General features: G+C 42.1%; 1 protein-coding gene across 1 annotated transcript; it reads left to right on the forward strand.

The window, feature by feature from the left end:
- The first annotated feature begins 16,588 nt into the window (after positions 1-16,588).
- LOC143335962 (uncharacterized) lies at positions 16,589-18,686 on the forward strand. The gene is made up of 5 exons (XM_076755688.1): positions 16,589-16,810; positions 17,043-17,127; positions 17,339-17,481; positions 17,939-18,026; positions 18,412-18,686. The coding sequence occupies exons 1-5, from the start codon at positions 16,772-16,774 to the stop codon at positions 18,417-18,419; spliced, it is 363 nt and encodes a 120-aa protein (XP_076611803.1). The 5' UTR covers positions 16,589-16,771; the 3' UTR covers positions 18,420-18,686.
- Positions 18,687-19,090: the final 404 nt, after the last annotated feature.

Raw genomic sequence — 19,090 nt, forward strand, 5'->3', positions numbered from 1 at the left:
AAATGCCATTACAGCCTCACAGACAGTATTGGCAAGTCTAGAATCATCCAGAAAATGATTGATAAGGCTTAGCATATTCCATTTCAATTACTGTCCAGTTGATGATGATTATCCCGGCACACCCCTGGAACAGGGTCAGGATCCTCAAAATCTGATCAGGGGACAAGTCCCCAGTGTTGCAGTAGAGAAGCCAGATGATCAGCAGTGTCAGAAATTCTATCATACTCACTTTGAAGGTTTTAGGTTGAATGTTGGTTGAGACTTCTACTTGCTTCCTTGTTATAAATGAGGAAATACAATGGCCAGAGCGCTCCAGTGCCTGGTCTTTGAAACTGTGTACAGGGTGCCTTGGACGGTGACTGCAAATGCTTCCAGCCAAGTGCACTTGTGCCTTTGTTTCCTGATGCCACACAACAGGTCTGCCAATGTTCTTCCAAAGACTGATAGGTTCCATTGTTGTAAATGCGGTTAGGCCCCAACTATTCATACCCAGTGATTTATTTCCCGTCACATAGGTTCCCTCTGAAGGCATGTCCTTTGGCTATAATCATTATGGGGTCTGCAACATAGGGGATACGTTTTCCGATGATGCTTTGACTTTTAGACATTCCATGTCCCAGATTAACTTTGACACAACCAACTCTAGGTGGCATTGATCTTCTCCATATGCATCCTGTCTTCTTCCAAACAATTTGTGTGCATAGGTGTCATTCTAGTCGCTGTAGTGGGACTGCCAGTGTTGCTCCCAACCAGGGTAGTCCTTACAGTGCCTTGTAGCCAGACTTATTGTGCACATTGTGTTAGCTTGATCACAGTGCATGCTCCATGGCCTTGGCCCGACATACACCGTTAGTATATGACCATGTTCCTGGCCATATGTCTCAATGTTTGGAATATAGTATAGCTAGGAACTGATACTTTACCCAGTAATTGTGTGCCCCAGGAGTGGGATAACCTATTGTTTCACCTCTTCTTATACACCGCACCAGGTGGATTCACTGTGTCTTGTGTGCCCTTCTCTGCAGGCTTGTAAAACACATTTGACTGTCTTGTTGGTTTTCAGCCCACTGCAGTCATATCGCCAGGTTCCCCAAATGCTGAGCTCTGTCTGCCATAATGTGCAGTGAGGGAAATGTCCTTCATTTACAAACTCTGTGTTAAGGCTTTGGAACATTTGGTCAACTACACTATACTCAATCTTTTGGAAGTCTCCTTGAGGAACTGACATCAGGTCCGCAGTCTTAGGAAGCTTCTGGACATATCATCTATAATGCTGGTAGATGCCGCTGTGTTAGGTGGCTGCCTGTTGCAGTAGCTCCATCGTTTTTGTTTGTTTTTGTTCATTTAGTGTATTTTTCATTTCTTTTTTTAATTCTATCTTTGCTGGTAACAGTGTCACGATGTTTGCATTCAGTTTCCCAACTTCTTTCGTGACCCTTCTGTTATTTCTTGTGCTCTTCGTAATGAAAGAGAGGAGAGGGGGCATTGTCTACATATGCGAGCAGCTGATCGTGTTGTGTAAACCCATGCTACCGCCTGGAGAGAGGATTGTAGTCCCAGATGAGTTGAAGAGGTGACGTCAGGGCTGCAGAGTTGGAGCCAAACGGAGGGCCAATGCAAGGAGATACAGACTGTCTGTGTTGGTGATCATCAAGGGGAACGTGAGGATTTTGGCAAAGAAGACGGACAAGCTTGTCGTGCTGGTCAGGACTCAGTGGGAATACTGACAGTGTAGCCAAATCGTCTTTACCGTGTCATGGCTTCACTCACATGTCCCAGACTAGAGAGTGGAGATACCTGGCTTCAGCTGTGTGCAGGCGGAGAGAGATGTGGTTTGGAGCAGTAAAAAGAAGGGAGGGGGGATTGCACTGTTTGTGAATGAGAAGTAGTGTAATCCCGGACATAATACTAAGGAATGTTCCTGTAGCCCGGACATTGAGCTGCGAGCTCTGGGGATGTGGCCTTATAATTTGCTTTGGGAGTTTATGTCCACACCATCGTGATCACTGTCTACAGTGACAACCCCCCCCACCCCACCCACCCACTGTCAGGGCATGGCAAGGGTCCCTCAACAAATACCGTATAGTCAAGCGATAGAATCAGGTTACTGTATGAACTCCAATAGCACTGGCCTGATCCTCATGTCTGTAATAGCTCTACATACAGTGGTAGGTTCTTACAAGTGAGCAGTTCAACCACAACAGCTCTTTGCAAGGACCATCCCACAGGAATCATTACATTTACGACCACTAATAGGTGACAGGGCCCCAGAGGCACCCCTCAGTGTCTGTAGAGACTCTCTCTTTCTTCTCCTGGAGGTGGCTTGAAGGTCTCGAGAGGATCCAAGAATCTTCTCATGTTACGGTTGAGGCAAAGGAAGGCCAGGACCCTGCAGAGATGTTGAAAACCAGAGTTTATTGACAAAATGTTCAAACAAAAAATCACCTTCGGCAGGGAAGACGTATTCGAAAGAGCAAAACTAAAAATCACCACTACGGAGAAAAAGTACCAAAACAAAGATAATTAGAAAAAGCTAATAACTGTAAGAAAGTAACAAAATGAGGTAAACTCAAAATTCACCATTTACTGGGAGGGGCTATCTACAAAAATGCGGAACAAAGGGTGACTATGAAAACTCACAGTGAAACATACCAAAACAGATCTGGAGAACACAGGAGGAGCGAGACGAAAGACGAGAGATCACTCTGTAGCGAGCTGCATGCGGCATGGAACAAAGGGAATAGTCCGGCACAGGAGTTGAGCATGAGGTGGCTTGAGAAGCCGAGCTGATTAGCCGATAAGAGGCAGGTGTGGCTCATGAAGCTCGCTCCCAGAGTAGATCGGCCCCGCCTCTCTCCCGCTACAATCTGCTAAGTGAAAGTGGAGGAAAAGACACCGGATCAGAAAAGGAAAACACAATGACTCGAGACCACAGCCAGCTCACTTGCCACCCTTTTGCGAGACCAACCTGCAGTAGTCTTTTACTTCTCATCTGAAGGGGACAGTTGTTAGAATAATGGAGGAAATCACCATCCCACTGGCAAGTGCACTCAGACAGATCCAAATTCGTCCCTCTCAGGTCCCATTGCCTGATGACGACCATTCCAGGTAGAGTTGTCACTTGGCATATTCCAAAGAAATAAGCATCCATGAACTTTAATGGTCTGTATAACATATGTAATGGTCTGTATGCCCCCCCCCCCTCCCCCTCCCCACCCACCTCAGTAACAACTCTTTCCATCCATGAAAGGGACGTCAACAGACTCTTCAGGAGACAGAACCCCCGGAAAGCAGCTGGACCGGATTCTGTCTCCCCATCTGCCTTGAAGCACTGCACTGATCAGCTGTCTCCAGTGTTCACAGACATTTTTAACACCTCATTGGAGACATGTCACATGCCAGCCTGCTTCAAGTCTTCAACCATCATCCCTGTTCTCAAGAAGCCAAGGACCACAGGACTTAATGACTTCAGACCCGTCGCCCTGACCTCTGTGGTCATGAAGTCCTATGAGCGCCTTGTGCTCTCACACCTCAGAGACATCACTGACCCTCTCCTGGACCCCCTGCAGTTTGCCTACAGAGCCAACAGGTCTGTAGACGATGCAGTCAACTTGGCCCTCCACTTCATCCTCCAGCACCTGGACTCCGCAGGAACCTACGCTAGGATCCTGTTTGTGGATTTCAGCTCTGCCTTCAACACCATCATCCCAACTCTGCTTCAGGAGAAGCTCTCCCAGATGAGCGTGCCTGACTCCACCTGCAGGTGGATTACAGACTTCCTGTCTGACAGGAAACAGTGCGTGAAGCTGGGGAAACACTTCTCCGACGCTAAGACCATCAGCACCGGATCCCCCCAGGGCTGTGTTCTTTCTCCTCTGCTCCTCTCCCTGTACACAAACAGCTGCACCTCCAGTCACCAGTCTGTCAAGCTCCTGAAGTTTGCGGACGACACCACCCTCATCGGACTCATCTCTGATGGCGACAAGTCCACCTACAGGTGGGAGGTTGACCATCTGGTGACCTGGTGCAACCAGAACAACCTGGAGCTCAACGCTCTAAAGACAGTGGAGATGGTTGTGGACTACAGGAAGAACTTAGCCTCACCTGCCCCCCTCACCTTCTGCGACTCCACCATTGACACTGTGGAGTCTTTCTGCTTCCTGGGAACTATCATCTCCCAGGAACTCAAGTGGGAGCCGAACATCGGCTCCCTCATCAGGAAAGCACAGCAGAGGATGTACTTCCTACGACAGCTGAAGAAATTCAGCCTGCCAAAGACAATGATGGTGCACTTCTACACAGCCATCATTGAGTCCATCCTCACCTCCTCCATCACTGTCTGGTACGCTGCTGCCACCACCAAGGACAAGGGCAGACTGCAGCGTGTCATTCGGTCTGCAGAGAAGGTGATTGGCTGCAATCTCCCATCTCTTCAGGACCTGTACGCCTCCAGGACCCTGAGGCGTGCAGAAAAGATTGTGGCTGATCCCTCTCACCCCGGACACAAACTCTTTGAGTCACTCCCCTCTGGCAGGAGGTTGCGGTCCATCAGGACCAAAACCTCACGCCACAAGAACAGTTTTTTCCCGTCTGCTGTCAGCCTTATCAACAAGGCCCGGAACCCCCCCGACACTCTTCACATCCCACCTCGGACTCATTTTGTCACATTGATACAAATACAACTCTATGCGTTACATTAACGCTCAACTTGGACTTCTTTCTGAAAAACAGACTGTGTTTCCGGAAAATAGCAAAAAACAAAAAACAGACGTGTATATATATTTAAATTGTGATATTTTGTGCTCTTATTTTAGTAGATGTGTCATGCACCAATTTCAGCGCAACAAATTCCTCGTATGTGTAAAAGCGTACTTGGCAATAAAGCTTTTTCTGATTCTGATTCTGATTCTGATTCTGATTCTGATCCCCCTAAACAATCCTCTTGCTCCATTGGGTTGGAGTGACTTTTCATGTCCTGGGCCTTCCCACTGGATTGACAATGGAGACAGCTTTTAGCAAACCACACATGAATTCTTCGCTTCTTTCCAATCCACTAGCTCCCTTTCTTCTGACAGAAAATCTCTTCTGGCAAAATTTCATTTCCTCAGGGCAACCGCCCCATGGACAGTGGCCAATCTGATATGGGGTGGAAAGGGTTGTGTGTTATTGGCTATTTTGGTTCTTGATTTTCCCTGGCTAGGAAATGGCTTTAAGCTGCTCAACTCCTTGGATTCCTTTTTTTCTTTCAGTACAACAGTATTACTGTCAAGGATTAGCTCTATTGTATCAGTTACATCATACTTAGTTTTCACTGTCAGCTCGATGTTTGTCGTTTAAGGTTTTTCTTATCTCCAGGGCTTTGGTGCGCCACTCTTTGAAAATTGCCATTTTTACAAGTCCAGTTCTTGACCAGACCAATAATTATGGCCACGGGGCAAAGCCTCGAGCCCTCTTGTTATCCTCCATGTTTTTTCTTTTTATTATTAGGGCCATGGGGTGAATCCTCAAGCCCTCTTGTTATACTGTGTGTTTTTTCTTTTTATTAGGGCCACGGGGCAAGCTCCGAGCACTGGCCCGTACAGCCATAGCTGCAGGGACCAATAGGACAAAGCCCTGAGCACTATTGTTATGCTGCGTGTTTTTTCTTATTATTATTATTAGGGCCACAGGGCAAGCCCCGAGCCCCACTGTTATCCTGCGTGTTTTTTTTTCTTTTTAGTGATACAGTGCTGAGCCCTGAACACTCTTGTTATTCTGCGCATCTGATCTTCTTCTTACTTTTCATCTTCCGTACAAATTTTGATTCACTACTTGTCAAAAAACGATAGCGAGCACCCAGGCACATGATACACCAAAATGTGGACTCGGTGTGCTATTATCTCCACAGTTGTAAGACGCGAAAAACGCATGAAAATTTCCCATTCAAAGTGATGGGGACGAGGCGAAAAAAGTGAAATATTCCACCTTTTTCAAAGGACTACTGCTCCGGCATACGTTCACCTAGAGATGCCATTCCAACTTTAAAACGTAGACACAAGTCTTGTGTATTGGTGTATTATTCCATGTTTTGATAGGTCATATAGTTTTTGATCAATTGCTGTTCAATGACCATGATCAATTTTGGAGAAATTTTGAGATTATAATGGGTGTGTATTGCATGGAATGTTCGTGTTAGAGTGCGTGATGTCATCGGTCAGAGTGACAGAGAGCCTAAAAAAACGAAAAGATTTTTTGTCTTTCCACACTCCTCCCAGCCACAATTTACGCTCTAGACGCATGATTTTTTTTCCCACATTTGTAGACAACTGTGTTCTGTCTCTCACAATGTGCTCAAAAAACCAGAGAGACTTACAGAATTTGAATTAGCAACCTCTAAGTGCGGCCATGTCTGTCTCTGCTCCTCAGTGACTCCAATGCAAAGATTTTCAGAGAGAAGCAGAATGGACCCCTGTTTTAAACTTACAAGTGTCTGCAAAATATTTTGTGTAGAAACACCAAAAGCACACCAAAGTGTTCAGGAAGTCCTTAAAGCGATGATGGTCTGTGTTTTTTTCTGATAGGAGCTACCGTTCTCTCAGGATAAGCCCAAATGTGAGAGCAGTGCAGAGGCAGAAAATGGCTCTTTTTCTCCGCTTTTCTGTCTGCCCCTGTCTGTCTGCCTGGGGGGGGGCCCTATCGTCAATGGCAACCAGCTCAAGTTGCCGTGACAACCTCTGAGCCTCAGTACCTCTCTGAGCACTCCTCTCCCACACACCCAAACACACATATGAAGCTTCATGTGATTACAGATACACACACACCGAGACACACACAAATGCCAACAAACATGTAACCAGGGTTAAAATCCTCAAATGTGGCCCAGTAGACCTCTATAGCATTTACAAGGATCTAATGCAGTGTTGTCTGTGGTGTTTACTAACACAAACACACATAGCTGAGATGTGTGTGTTTCTGTGTGTGTTTTTAATAGCACTGCAGTGCTATAGAGGTCAGTGTTCTGTCTTTAGTATATGTAATATGCTGACTTTGTGGCTATAACATGAAGTCCCACATATAAATACTGTGGATTCCCGAGCGAAACCAGCCTCCGAACAACAAAGTCTTTCCTGACCAAACTGGCCCGAAGTTACTACGCTGATTGTTGTTAATTGGTTAACTTTTCATATACTCTGTAGGTTTCCCAAAAATAAAGAGCTCAGAAAGAAGTGGGAAACAGCTGTCAGGTGGGAAGAGTTTTCTGCTAGTCAGTCATCTGTGCTCTGCAGTGAACACTTCAGACCAGAGGAATTTGACAGGACAGGTCAGACAGTCAGGATCAGAGACGGAGCTTTTCCTTCTGTCTTCAGTTTCCCAGCTCATCTCCACAGGGTAGGTGTATAGGCTGTAAGGATTAGATCATTCAGTGCCACACTATGCTAACAATGTTTTCGCTTTCTGAATGTGAAGGAGTCAGTGATGTATTTAGTTTTACACTGTGAGACCATTTCTATATTTCATCCTTCACTTTAGCCGTTGGTTACCAGGACATCTCAGACCTCAAAGAAGGCACAGGAGACCTTGTCACCGTGCTGTTCCCAGCTTGTCTAGGAGACCGAACCCCTACCTGTGCCCAGTTTCCAAGGCTTTTAGCTTACGCACACACACACACACACACACACGCAGTACACACACAGAGACTAGTTGTATAAATGTATAGATTGATAGATATATGTATGTATATATGTTCATCAATGCCACCCCTGTACAGATATATGTATAGATATATGTATGTACATATTTTCAGCAATCATTGAATATGAATCAAAATCAGTGAAATGTAAATGTTTGTGCTCTTTATTCAGGAAACCCTGATGTCACATCTAAAATTCAGGATCTGGTTATGATAAACAGATGTTTAATATTTCACTATTTATCATCACAATAACTTGTGTTGCATACATTGATAGCTGTAACAACTTAAAAAACATACCCTGGTTTGGGACTTTTGTACTCTAACGAAAAAAAGGTCCATAATAGTTATTTAATACCTCTACGGTGTTCTATGGTACTGCTACCATCCCTGTATAGTACTTCAAGGCTATAATTTGTTTTCTCCTGAGTGTTCCTGTGGTACAATCTTATATTGCGATAGTAAAATGTCGCAAAATACTATAAGATTATAACCATTATCACATCACATTAAAAGTTACATATGATGTTTTTGATGCCTATTTGTTTCCCAAATATAATGGGTGAATGGGTGAATACAAGGCATCATGTTAAATCAGTTTGTAGAAAGGTGCTTTATGAAGTTCGGTCCATTTCCTTGCATTAGTTTACGGAGCAGATCTGCCACATCCAATATGACAAACACGCTGACGTATCCAGCAACGGCCCAACCAGCTCAATGCGGTGTCTACGTGTATATGTCTATGGTTTGCGCACTGTATCACTCTCAAAATTTCCCGCTGGGGGGAAATTTTCTCCTTATTCTTTCTCTTCCGTGTCCAATTTCGATTCACTACTTCGTCCTACTACTACTACTACAGCTTTGAGAGGACCCAGGCGAATTATATATCATCGTGCGTCTTGATCGGGATTGGCGTGCTATTACTTCACTTATATTTTTCGCATAAAAATTTCTCATAAGGAATGAATGGGAGGAGGTCAAAAAAACTAACAAATCATACTGCTCTGGCATACTTTCTCCTAGGGACTCCATTTGAACTTTAAACTGCTGACACAAGTCTTGCGTATTGGTGTATTATTCCACGTCTTGATAGGTCATATAGTTTTGATCAATCACTGTTCAATGACCATGATCATTTTTGGAGAAATTTTGAGATTTCAATGGGTGTGTATTGCTCGGAATGTTCGTGTCAGAGTGCATGACATCATTGGTCAGAGTGGGAGAGAGCCTAAAAAAATGCCAGATTTTTTTCTCTTTCCACACTCATCCCAGCCACAATTTACACTGTATGCATGTGATTTTTTTCCAAATTTGTGGACAAATTTGTTCTGTCTCTCACAATGTGCTCAAAAAATCAGAGAGACTTACAGAATTTGAATTAGCAGCCTCTAAGTGCGGCATATGTCTGTCTCCTCATTGACTCTGATACAAAGATTTTCTGAGAGAACTCACAAGTGTCTACAAAATATTTTCTGTAGAAACACCGAAATCACACCAAATTGTTCAGGAAGTCCTTACAGCGATGATGGTTTCTGATAGGAGCTACCGTTTTGTCAGCATAAGCCCAAATGTGAGAGCAGTGCAGAGGCAGAAAATCGCTCTTTTTCTCCACGTTACTGTCTGCCTAAGCCTGGGGGGGGGGGCTATCGTCAATGGCAACCAGCTCAAGTTGCCATGGCAACCTCTGAGCCTCAGTACCTCTCTGAGCACTCCTCCCCCACACTCCCGCACATTTGAGGTCGAAAGGGTATAGGTTGCTGTTTAAGTAAATACTTGAAAAAGGAACGTTTGTTGTAGGTGTGCTCCTTGTATATAATATCATAATGTTACTAGTATTGTTTGAAATCCCTGAAGAATCTTATCATAATGTACAGACTCCGGCAGTAGCCCCCGTTGCCCTTTCAAAATTTCCCCAGAGGAAATTTTCTAGTTGCCAAGTACAATTTTACACATACAAGGAATTTGTTTTGGTTATGTTGGTGCATGACAACTCTTCTAAAAATAAACTATTAAAAAGTAAAAAAATATAACAATATAAATATATATACACAGTAGGGCTGTATGATTAATTTCAACACATACTTCTATGCGATCTCATTTTTAAATGATAGGGGCAGGTATCATTAAGATTTTAATAGTACTACTTAGGGTTGGGCAATAAACTGAAAATATATTGAAGCTGAAACTTAGAACCTCTCATCGACTTGCTCTTCCTCATCTAGGTTAACTGTGTAGTATCTGCTCTCCTGCAGGAAACTCTTACCTCCTGGGCTTGAGGAATCTTTCCACCCATATATAATGTAAACCTTTAACATAAATGTTGAGAGGCCATGACCGTATTAGGCCCTCTCTTATTTTGCAGTATATGCTCTGCCATAACCATATTAGGTCTTCTTCAACCCTTCTGTGTTAGTTGTATGAACACAACTCCCCTATATAATTCATGTCTGAGATGCTGTATGTGTGTGTTGATTCTATTGGCTGAAACCACCCAGACATAGCATGCTGTCTGAGATGCTGTACTTGCTTTAATAAACCTTTGTATATATGAACAAGACAGTATCGGCGGAGAACTTCTTCATCATCTTCACTTCATCGCTGCATCATTTATACACAACAACTGGTTAATACTTTCCTCAATATGTATGTGTTCTACCTCTGCTCCAACCAACTGATTCACTCAAAGTGGAGCTGGTGGCATTGATGACATGAGCACAAACAGAGCTAGCAAATAAGCCTCAATCGGATAGCTAAAAGCTTATAGCTAAAAAGAATTCTATGTTTGTCATTTGGACACATTTTGACTTCAGTGAAGATGACAAAGCTCAAAGTGTATACACTACGGAAAAACAATTTCAGTGACCAAAAAAAAAAAAAAAAAAAAAGTGATATTGATTTGAAGTCATATCGCCTAGCCCTAGTCCTACACTGTAAGAAATGATTCTGTGGTCATGTACATTTTAATTAATGTATTGGGTAAAATATATTCAATATAATTGTGTCTTTGATTTTGTGGCAGTTATTTAATTAAATTTCAAATTAAAATGTTTAGAATAAAATCCACTTATTATAGTTAAATAAAAAGTAGGCATTCTGTTTATTTAATTCCAAATATGGAGTTATTGAGTGAATTCACATTAATGTAATCAGGCAAATTTTAATTGAAAAGCACTTCCTGTCAAAGTGCGCTTTTTTTGAATGCAGCAGGCTATCATCTAGCCACAAGACATTTGAAGAGAGTGCAGCCAATGAATGCTCATCTTCTTCCATATTGCTCATCTTTTAGCTGGTTGACTAAGGTAAGAAAACTTGTTTTGTTAACAATGAGCTAGTTGTTGTGCTATAATATGAACAGGGAATTACACATTTTGGAAGAATTCATGTGGACTGAAGAACAAACTTTTAGTTTGAAACGGGTTAGCATTTCCGCTATCATGTTTCCTATGTCCCTTTCGTATTGTTGACATATCCTCCTTCCTATGCTCTTATGAAATTGCATAAATAAGTACAGTGGTTTTAATGTTAAGGTTAGACACCTTTCCAAAAGCGAAATATTAGGGGTTATCGTTGCTCGTATAATGAGCATCTTATTTTTCAAACGGCACTTGCCTCACTTGCGTTTACTTGCCTTACTTCCTTTGTGTGGACTGGTGCTCGTCTTCCCGCCGGGCAGGTAACGTAACCTTTCTGTAGTTTCTCTGTTTTGTTGCAACTTGCAAATGTGAAGGTCACTTATCTAAAACACACGTGAAGTCAGTGTATTAACAGTGTAATGTTTTAGAGCTGCAAGTTTATTTCTTTTCATGCATAAATCTATTTAAGTGTGTTAATCTCCTGTTAGCAGCGGTTAGCAGTTAGCAAGTGTGGAGGAGGGTTAGCATGGCGGCTGCCTGGAAACGTTTTAGGCAAGAAATGGGAAATGCAGTAAAAGAATATTGCTTCATATCTGATTGGCACTGTTTAGTTTAATTGTTGGGAGTTTCGTGAGCCGACTGCTGAACTCCATTGGAAAAAACGGCCATTTAACATGTTGATGACTGGTGATGGATGGCTTATTAACTAGTCATTTAAGTTACATTTTTACTGAAATAAGTACAAGTTGATCTACAAAATAGGTGCTGAACAAAACAGTGGCTCCAACCATTACTTTATTTTAAAAATATCACGTTGCTCGTCCTGAAGGCTTATTTTAAATATAGTGTATTTTTTACAGGGAAGCTCTGTATGGGGTGGCACGGTGGCGCAGCAGGTAATGCGCGTGCCTCACAGCAAGGAAGTCGCTGGTTCGATCCCCAGGTTGGGCAGGGCCTTTCTGTGTGAAGTTTGCATGCTGTGTGAGTGGGAATGGTTGTCTGTCTGTGTGTCTGCGATCGGCTCCAGCCCCCCCGCAACCCCGAAAGGGATACGCGGGTATAGAAGATGGATGAATGAATGAAAGTTCTGTATGAATTAATCTGAGAGGCTGTAGTAGCATGCTTTCAGCGGAGACTGATGTTTTTCTTAACGATTTTGAAACATAATTTTACATACTTTTTGTAAATTGGCTGGGTGGTTAATAACACATTTTATGTGGTGCTATAACTCAGCTTTACAGTAATACGGACATAATAAACACCTGTAAAATCAGCCTATGAACCCTGTTGCAGCTGCAATTTCATTTTATATTGGTGTTGTCTCAAATTATATCTTGTCTGAAAATATATTGATATTCCATAAAAAGTCAATATACCACTATACAGCCTCGACATTTCATTGACATGGTTTTCATCTGCATATAAGCAGAAAGGCATATCTCATATCTAAAACTTTCTTATGGACAAGTTGTGACCTGCACATTCACCACGCTATGAAATAATAATGTAACGTTACGAGACAGAGTTGTTTTCAAGCCAAATGCATCATTTCATAGTGTGGTGAATGTGCAGGTCACAACTTGTCCATAAGAAAGTTTTGAAGATGTTGTATGGTGTATTTGATTAGTTTTGAAGGACAGACTGTCCCGCACCACTCACCTCCATTCTGGCCGCTGAGCGGTGAGTCATCTCTGCCCCATCGCTGTCAAAACTATAGGCACCAATAAATTAAAGATAATGTACTTAGTCATATCACCGTAGAGATTACGGCGAATTTGCCAAAATCTTGAACTATCCCTCTAAAATGACATCAACTCGTTTTCCCTCATTAAAAATTCCAGGATCTATAAATATGCAAATATTTTTCATTAATTCATTTTCCACATGGGGATGATTTTCACCTGTAGAACTGTGAAACTAAAACTTTGTCTTTCCTTAGGTGCTGCCAAATGAGGTGGCAGTGTAAAGTCTGTGGATTCAGAGCAAGCAACAAGGGGTGATCTTCTGCAGCATTACAGACTACAGCACAGGACGTTTGAGAAATTCAGCACCTTGTCTCAATTATGATTGCCCTTGCTCCTTTAAAACATTAAGTGCCGTCCGTACACATTTGTCAAGATATCATGCAGAGGATGAAGCTATGGGGACAGGAGTAATCCTCTCTTTCACGTGTGTTATTTGCTCGGCTAAATATATCACTGAAAAAGAATATTTCCAACACCTCGGCAGTCACCTAAGGAGTCATGAAACCGTAGAGTGTGTTTTTGTTGGATGTATATTTAAGACAAATATATATGGAACATTTTTTGTGCACAAAAGCAGAAAGCACAACCCTCATTCACTTGAAGACTTAAAGCCAGATGTCATTGGTGAACATCTAACTTTACCAAATGAAACTGATCTTTTAGTCCAAGGTGATGGTGATCATGATGATACCAGTATAAATCCTCCAGTGGATATATCAAATGAAATTCACCAGAGAATTGGCTCACTTCTCTTGACGTTGGAAAGTGTGCACAACGTTTCTGGTAAATGTATTGATGATTTGGTGGAGGAGCTTCATTTTATATACACCACTTCTCCTCCAGTAATTCGTCAGCTTGTTGATGCAACTTTGAAGAAGTGTAATTGTGCTGTGGAGGAGGACATTGTTAACGAATTGGTAGAGGAACTATGCAAGTCACACCCTACAAGCAAGGCACTGAGAGTAGATGGGCCCTTTGGTTCTGTGTATAAGAGAAGACAGTATTTCAAAACACAGTTTGAATTTGTCCAGCCAGTAGAATACATCCTTGATTTGCAGGAAAATCTCAGCTTTCAGTATGTGCCCCTTTTGCAGACCTTGGAGCATATATTGACCAATAAGGATATTGCACATGAAGTTTTAAAAAAACAACCAAGCTCATCCACTCAGTATGAATCACTTCAAGACAGGAAATATTTCAAACAAAATCAATTTTTTTGCTGTAGAAGAACCAAGGATAGCGTTAATTCTCTATGTTGATGATTTTGACATGTGCAACCTATTAGGAAAGTCACATAAGAAACACAAGATCACTGCAGTTTACTGCGGTGGTTAATGTACCACCTGGACTGCGCTCTACTCTTTCTGCAATAAACTTGGCCATTCTCTGCAAAGCCGTTAATGTTAAAAGGTTTGGCTATGATATTGTTTTAGAGCCTCTCTTGAAAGATGTGTCGGTATTGGAACAAGAAGGAGTTCTTGTTGCCTGTGCTGGAAAGAACATAAAAGGGACAGTATATTGTGTGGCAGCAGACAATCTTGGTGCACACAGTCTTGGTGGACATGTTGAAAACTTTACTGGTCCCTACATTTGCAAGTTCTGCAATACTCTGAATACTCTCAAAAGGAGGTACGCTGTGGAGAATTTCCAACTCGAACAGAGGAAGCCCATATCTTGCATCTCAAAGCTGTAGAAGACGACCCCACCTTGCCTCATTGCTATGGAGTCAAGAGAGCTTGCCCACTGACTAAGAAGCTGAGTCACTTCAATTTTGTTAGAGGTTACCCTCCTGACATACGCCACAATCATTTTAAAGGTATTGTCCCTTCAGAATTGGCACACTGTCTGAATACTTTTATTAAGAACAAATACTTCACATTAATGGAACTTAATGACTTAATCAACCATTTTCTGTTTAAGTTACAGACAATCTTGACCGCCCTCAGTCCATCCCAGCAAATTTTGTTCATCGTAGTACTATAGGAGGAAATGCTCATGAGAACTGGGCACTCATAAGGTCACTGCCACTAATCATTGGCCCAAGGATACCCTTTGATGATCCAGCATGGCAAATTCTTATGACCCTTAAGGACATTGTAGAACTCTCTGTGGCCCTTCTCCTCTCCCTTGAAAGTGTTGCTTATCTTGACCTAAAAATATCTGACCATTGTCATAGGTTGCAAGAAGTTTTCCCTCAGCTAAGATTGACACCCAAACACCATTTTTTGGAGCACTATCCTGCGCTCATAGAAGCCTTTGGTCCTCTAGTTGGATTGTGGACTATGCGCTTTGAGGCCAAATATAAGTTCTTCAAGTATGTTGTGAGGTTCTCAAGCAATTTTAAGAATGTCTTGCTGTCACTTTCAACAAAACATCAGCTGATGATGGCTTACAATTGGCAAAGAAATATGGCTAAGCCTGCCCTGGTAATCAGTAAAAGTGTCATCTTTGCCTTTGGAAGTACTGTATTTTGACATCCAGGAGTCTGTAAGAAACTGTTTCCTCAGCTAACAAGTGTACAGTTGTCAAACACTGTGACATACTGTGGAACAAAATTCAGTTGGGATGATCTTGCCATATGGTTCTACAGGAGGGCTCCCAGACTTTGTAGAGATCATATAGATGTTGATCCTGGAAAGCAGTCTTTACTTCATTGTTAAGAAACTAAATGCTTGGTACCAGGAGCACCTCTGATCTTTTCTGTTGGAAACTTGTAAGGAAGTGATTATTGTTCATCACCCCAGCCTTCAAGATGTCTATCTACTTGCAGCTTACAAACTTGCAGGAAAGTGAGTGGTTACACTGAAGCGTTACATTTGTTGTACATTTTAGATTCCATCTTCCCCTCTATCACAAACTATAAGGTGTTGTGTGGCTAAACCTATTTTCAAAAAACGGCTGCCCACACCTCAGTCAGAGGGTTTGAGTAATTATTTTTTTCTCACATGGATTGATGGTGACATGGATTCAACAATGCTCCGGGTGATCTTTGGTCACAGAGAAACTGACTCTTCCATCTGGAATACCAGAGACTATGGAGGAGCTGAACTTGGCTGTCAAGCATGCATTAAGTATCCCAGATGACTTCAGCCTGCAGTATTTAGATCCAGATTTTGAAGATGTTTTTACTCTCAACTGTACTGCTGAAATTACACACAAAGCCACAATTAAGGTTGTGACAATTGAACCAGTTGTTCTCAATTTGTATCCAGGACCACACAATGAAAGCTACAATGAAAGTGTCATCTCAGAGCAATCCAATGATCCTGCCTCCACAAGTTCCACGGCACCGGATGCCCATGACTCATGTGATTCATCATCGGCAAGCCCAGCCATGTCACCAAGCAGCAGCCTACAAAAGAAACCATGGCCAACTGAATTCATCATTTCACAATTCTCTGTTGAAACCGAAATGATTCTTGAAAGGGCCAATGAAGTTTACAGAAAAGACCACACTACTGACTACCCCAAACATCAAGTCAGACATCCTTGAAAAGCTAGCTCAGTCCATTTATACACACAATCCCTATCCATCATTCCAGAATCGTCTGTCGCTGAAGCACTTATCAAGGCACACCCATGTCTGAAAGATCCAGGGAGCTCTTCAGGCATCATTGGATGGCAGAATAGCATTAAATACAAGATGGCTAACTACAGAACAAAGCTAAGAGGCCTTGGTATTCCAGATGTTACATGCAATGCTCTGAAACATAAATGCCCTGCTGACAGGAAGTCTGCAAAAAATGTGAAAAAGGCAAAAAGAGCAGAGGTCAATTATTTGCCATCCTACCCAGCTGATGAAAATGAGCAGAGCTTGGAGAACGCAAGGGAAGAGCTGGTCATTGAGTCATTGAGTCAAAGAAGAAGAACAACGAAAAGATAATCAAGGACAAAATGAGCAAAACATTTCAAAGTCAAAGTCACTTTTATTTGTCAATTTCTTCACATTTCTTTTTGCCCTCAGACGACATGAAATCATCAATCAGTGTCCAAGTGTTCGAGCTATGAAGGACCGCTGGCCTGCCCTGTTTGACCCTTCTCAAGTGAGTTCATTCATTCATTCATTCATCTTCTATACCCGCGTATCCCTTTCGGGGTTGCGGGGGGCTGGAGCCTATCCCAGCTGGCAATGGGCGAGAGGCGGGGTACACCCTGAACCGGTCGCCAGCCGATTGCAGGGCAACATAGACAGACAGCCATTCACACTCACACTCACACCTATGGACAATTTAGAGCCACCAATTAACCTAATGAGAACATGCAATCTTCACACAGAAAGGCCAACCCGGGGATCGAACCAGCGACCTCCTTGCTGTGAGGCACGTGCACTACCTGCTGCACCACCGTGCTGCGCTCTCAAGTGAGTTGTAATTTGTAATTCCTGTTAAGTATTAGGAATTGAAAATGTAAAAACGACAACCTGTTAAGGGATTGCTTCCAAATAATTTTGACAAATGGACTTGATCAAAAATCCCCTCCAAACTGGTTCTAAGATGTGTAAAATACTCTTACTAAGTGGCTAAGGACTGATGTGATATCTTTGTCTCTTGTGTCACCTTTGATCAATGCAGAATTTCAGAGAACAACCACTGTGCATCTGGAGCCAAACTTTATGTCTGCATTAGACCATCACACTCCCAAGCTACTGACACTATTTCATGCCAAAGGTGGAGCACTTGGAAGAAGACTGGAGAACAGAATGGAACCACTGCAGGTACAATACTGTTCCAAATTAAAGGTAGCTTTGCTCTTTAACATTTCCAAGTAACATGAATATGGACATCAAAATGCATGATAGACAACTATCTGCCAGAATTTAGCTGCTGCCCTAATACAGTACAGTGGGGCAATATTGAATAAGTTACATGAAAAGAAAAACTAATAACAGCTCATGCCTTTAAGATACTGTATTTTCTACATAGGGCCAATGTCAGTTCTGTTTATTGTTGTACATTGCCAATTCACAGTTGGAAAGTCACAAGGTGTGTGTATAAATTTCTGACAGAGTGAGGAGAATGATGTCCGGACATAGTCTGGTTGTAGTGCATTGTGATCAACACAAGAAATAAAACAGCTTTTATTTTACGAGAAAGTGAGGGAAGTCCTTTCTCCCATTAGCACTAGCGAGTGTTCAGTTCCCATCAAAAGAATGTTTTTTCATTCCTCTCTAGGAGTCAGTGTACTCTTCTGTTGAGAGGACCAGAGAGGTTGTCCTTCAGTGCCTTGTGGAATACCTTGGAGAACATGTGGAACATTTCGGTGAACGTAATTTGCATTAACCTAATTCATGGACATAGTTCCTCAATTCCTCAAGTAGATGATGTTGTCAAGTAGACTGATACAGATCTGAACTCAACTAGAGGGATGAACACTATTCTTCACAAGATACTGTATAGAGAGGGATATTATAGTAGTAAACCCTTCAATACAATTAAAGAACAATTGTAGACCATAAAAACATCAAAAATAGAAGAAAACAAAACAAAGAACAAATTGAGACCAAGATCCACTAAAAAATAAAATGTAATAAAACAGATTTAAAAACTATGAAAACAGCAGTAAATATATTGTCTAGTGATGTGATATGCTTGCAATATATTTTCTGACAGTTTTATACTAAGACACTTACAATTTCATGTTGCAGGACACTGAGAACATGGAGGAACTTGAACAGCTCATAATCGCAATTACTGTGACCACAAAGCCCGGAGCTTCTGCAAGCAACAGCCCAAAGGACATTGGAATCGTCATAGAGGGCGTGGAAGTCATCACAGGACTTGGGAATATTGCCAGGGCTTGCTCTGTCCTCCTTGGCTTGACCTATGCGCTGAATCTCGATTATCCCAGACAGCTGAAGTATACCTTTGAGGTATTCCAAAAACTTTTCTTGGAACTGGATGATTCAAAGCTGTCAAACAAAGTCCAGTCCCTCAAGAGCAAACTTCTGGCTTGAAATGAGACTGGTTGCATTGCACACTTTTGTTACACAATATTCAGCTTCTACAGAACTTGAGAATTGCACATTTGAAAGTGCTGTGTTTGTAAGTTAGCACTGATTTGGACTCTATCTCACAATTGTCAGTGAAATTTCTGTTGTGGCTCGTTCAAAGTAGAAATGTTTTTTACTCTGTAAAATTGCACTTTATGATTTAGTTTTGGCACATGCACTTCCGGAGGAGGAGGATCTTTAAAGAGAACTTTAAGTGACTGAGGTGAGAAAGCATGGAACCAAATGTTATGGGCATATCACCATTTTGTAATATGAAATTTATTTTTGTTTTTACAAAATAGTTGAAGTCAGCATTCTGTCCTTGTGACGGAGC

The sequence above is a fragment of the Chaetodon auriga genome, chromosome 18 (assembly GCF_051107435.1).
Source record: "Chaetodon auriga isolate fChaAug3 chromosome 18, fChaAug3.hap1, whole genome shotgun sequence".
NCBI lineage: Eukaryota > Metazoa > Chordata > Actinopteri > Chaetodontiformes > Chaetodontidae > Chaetodon > Chaetodon auriga.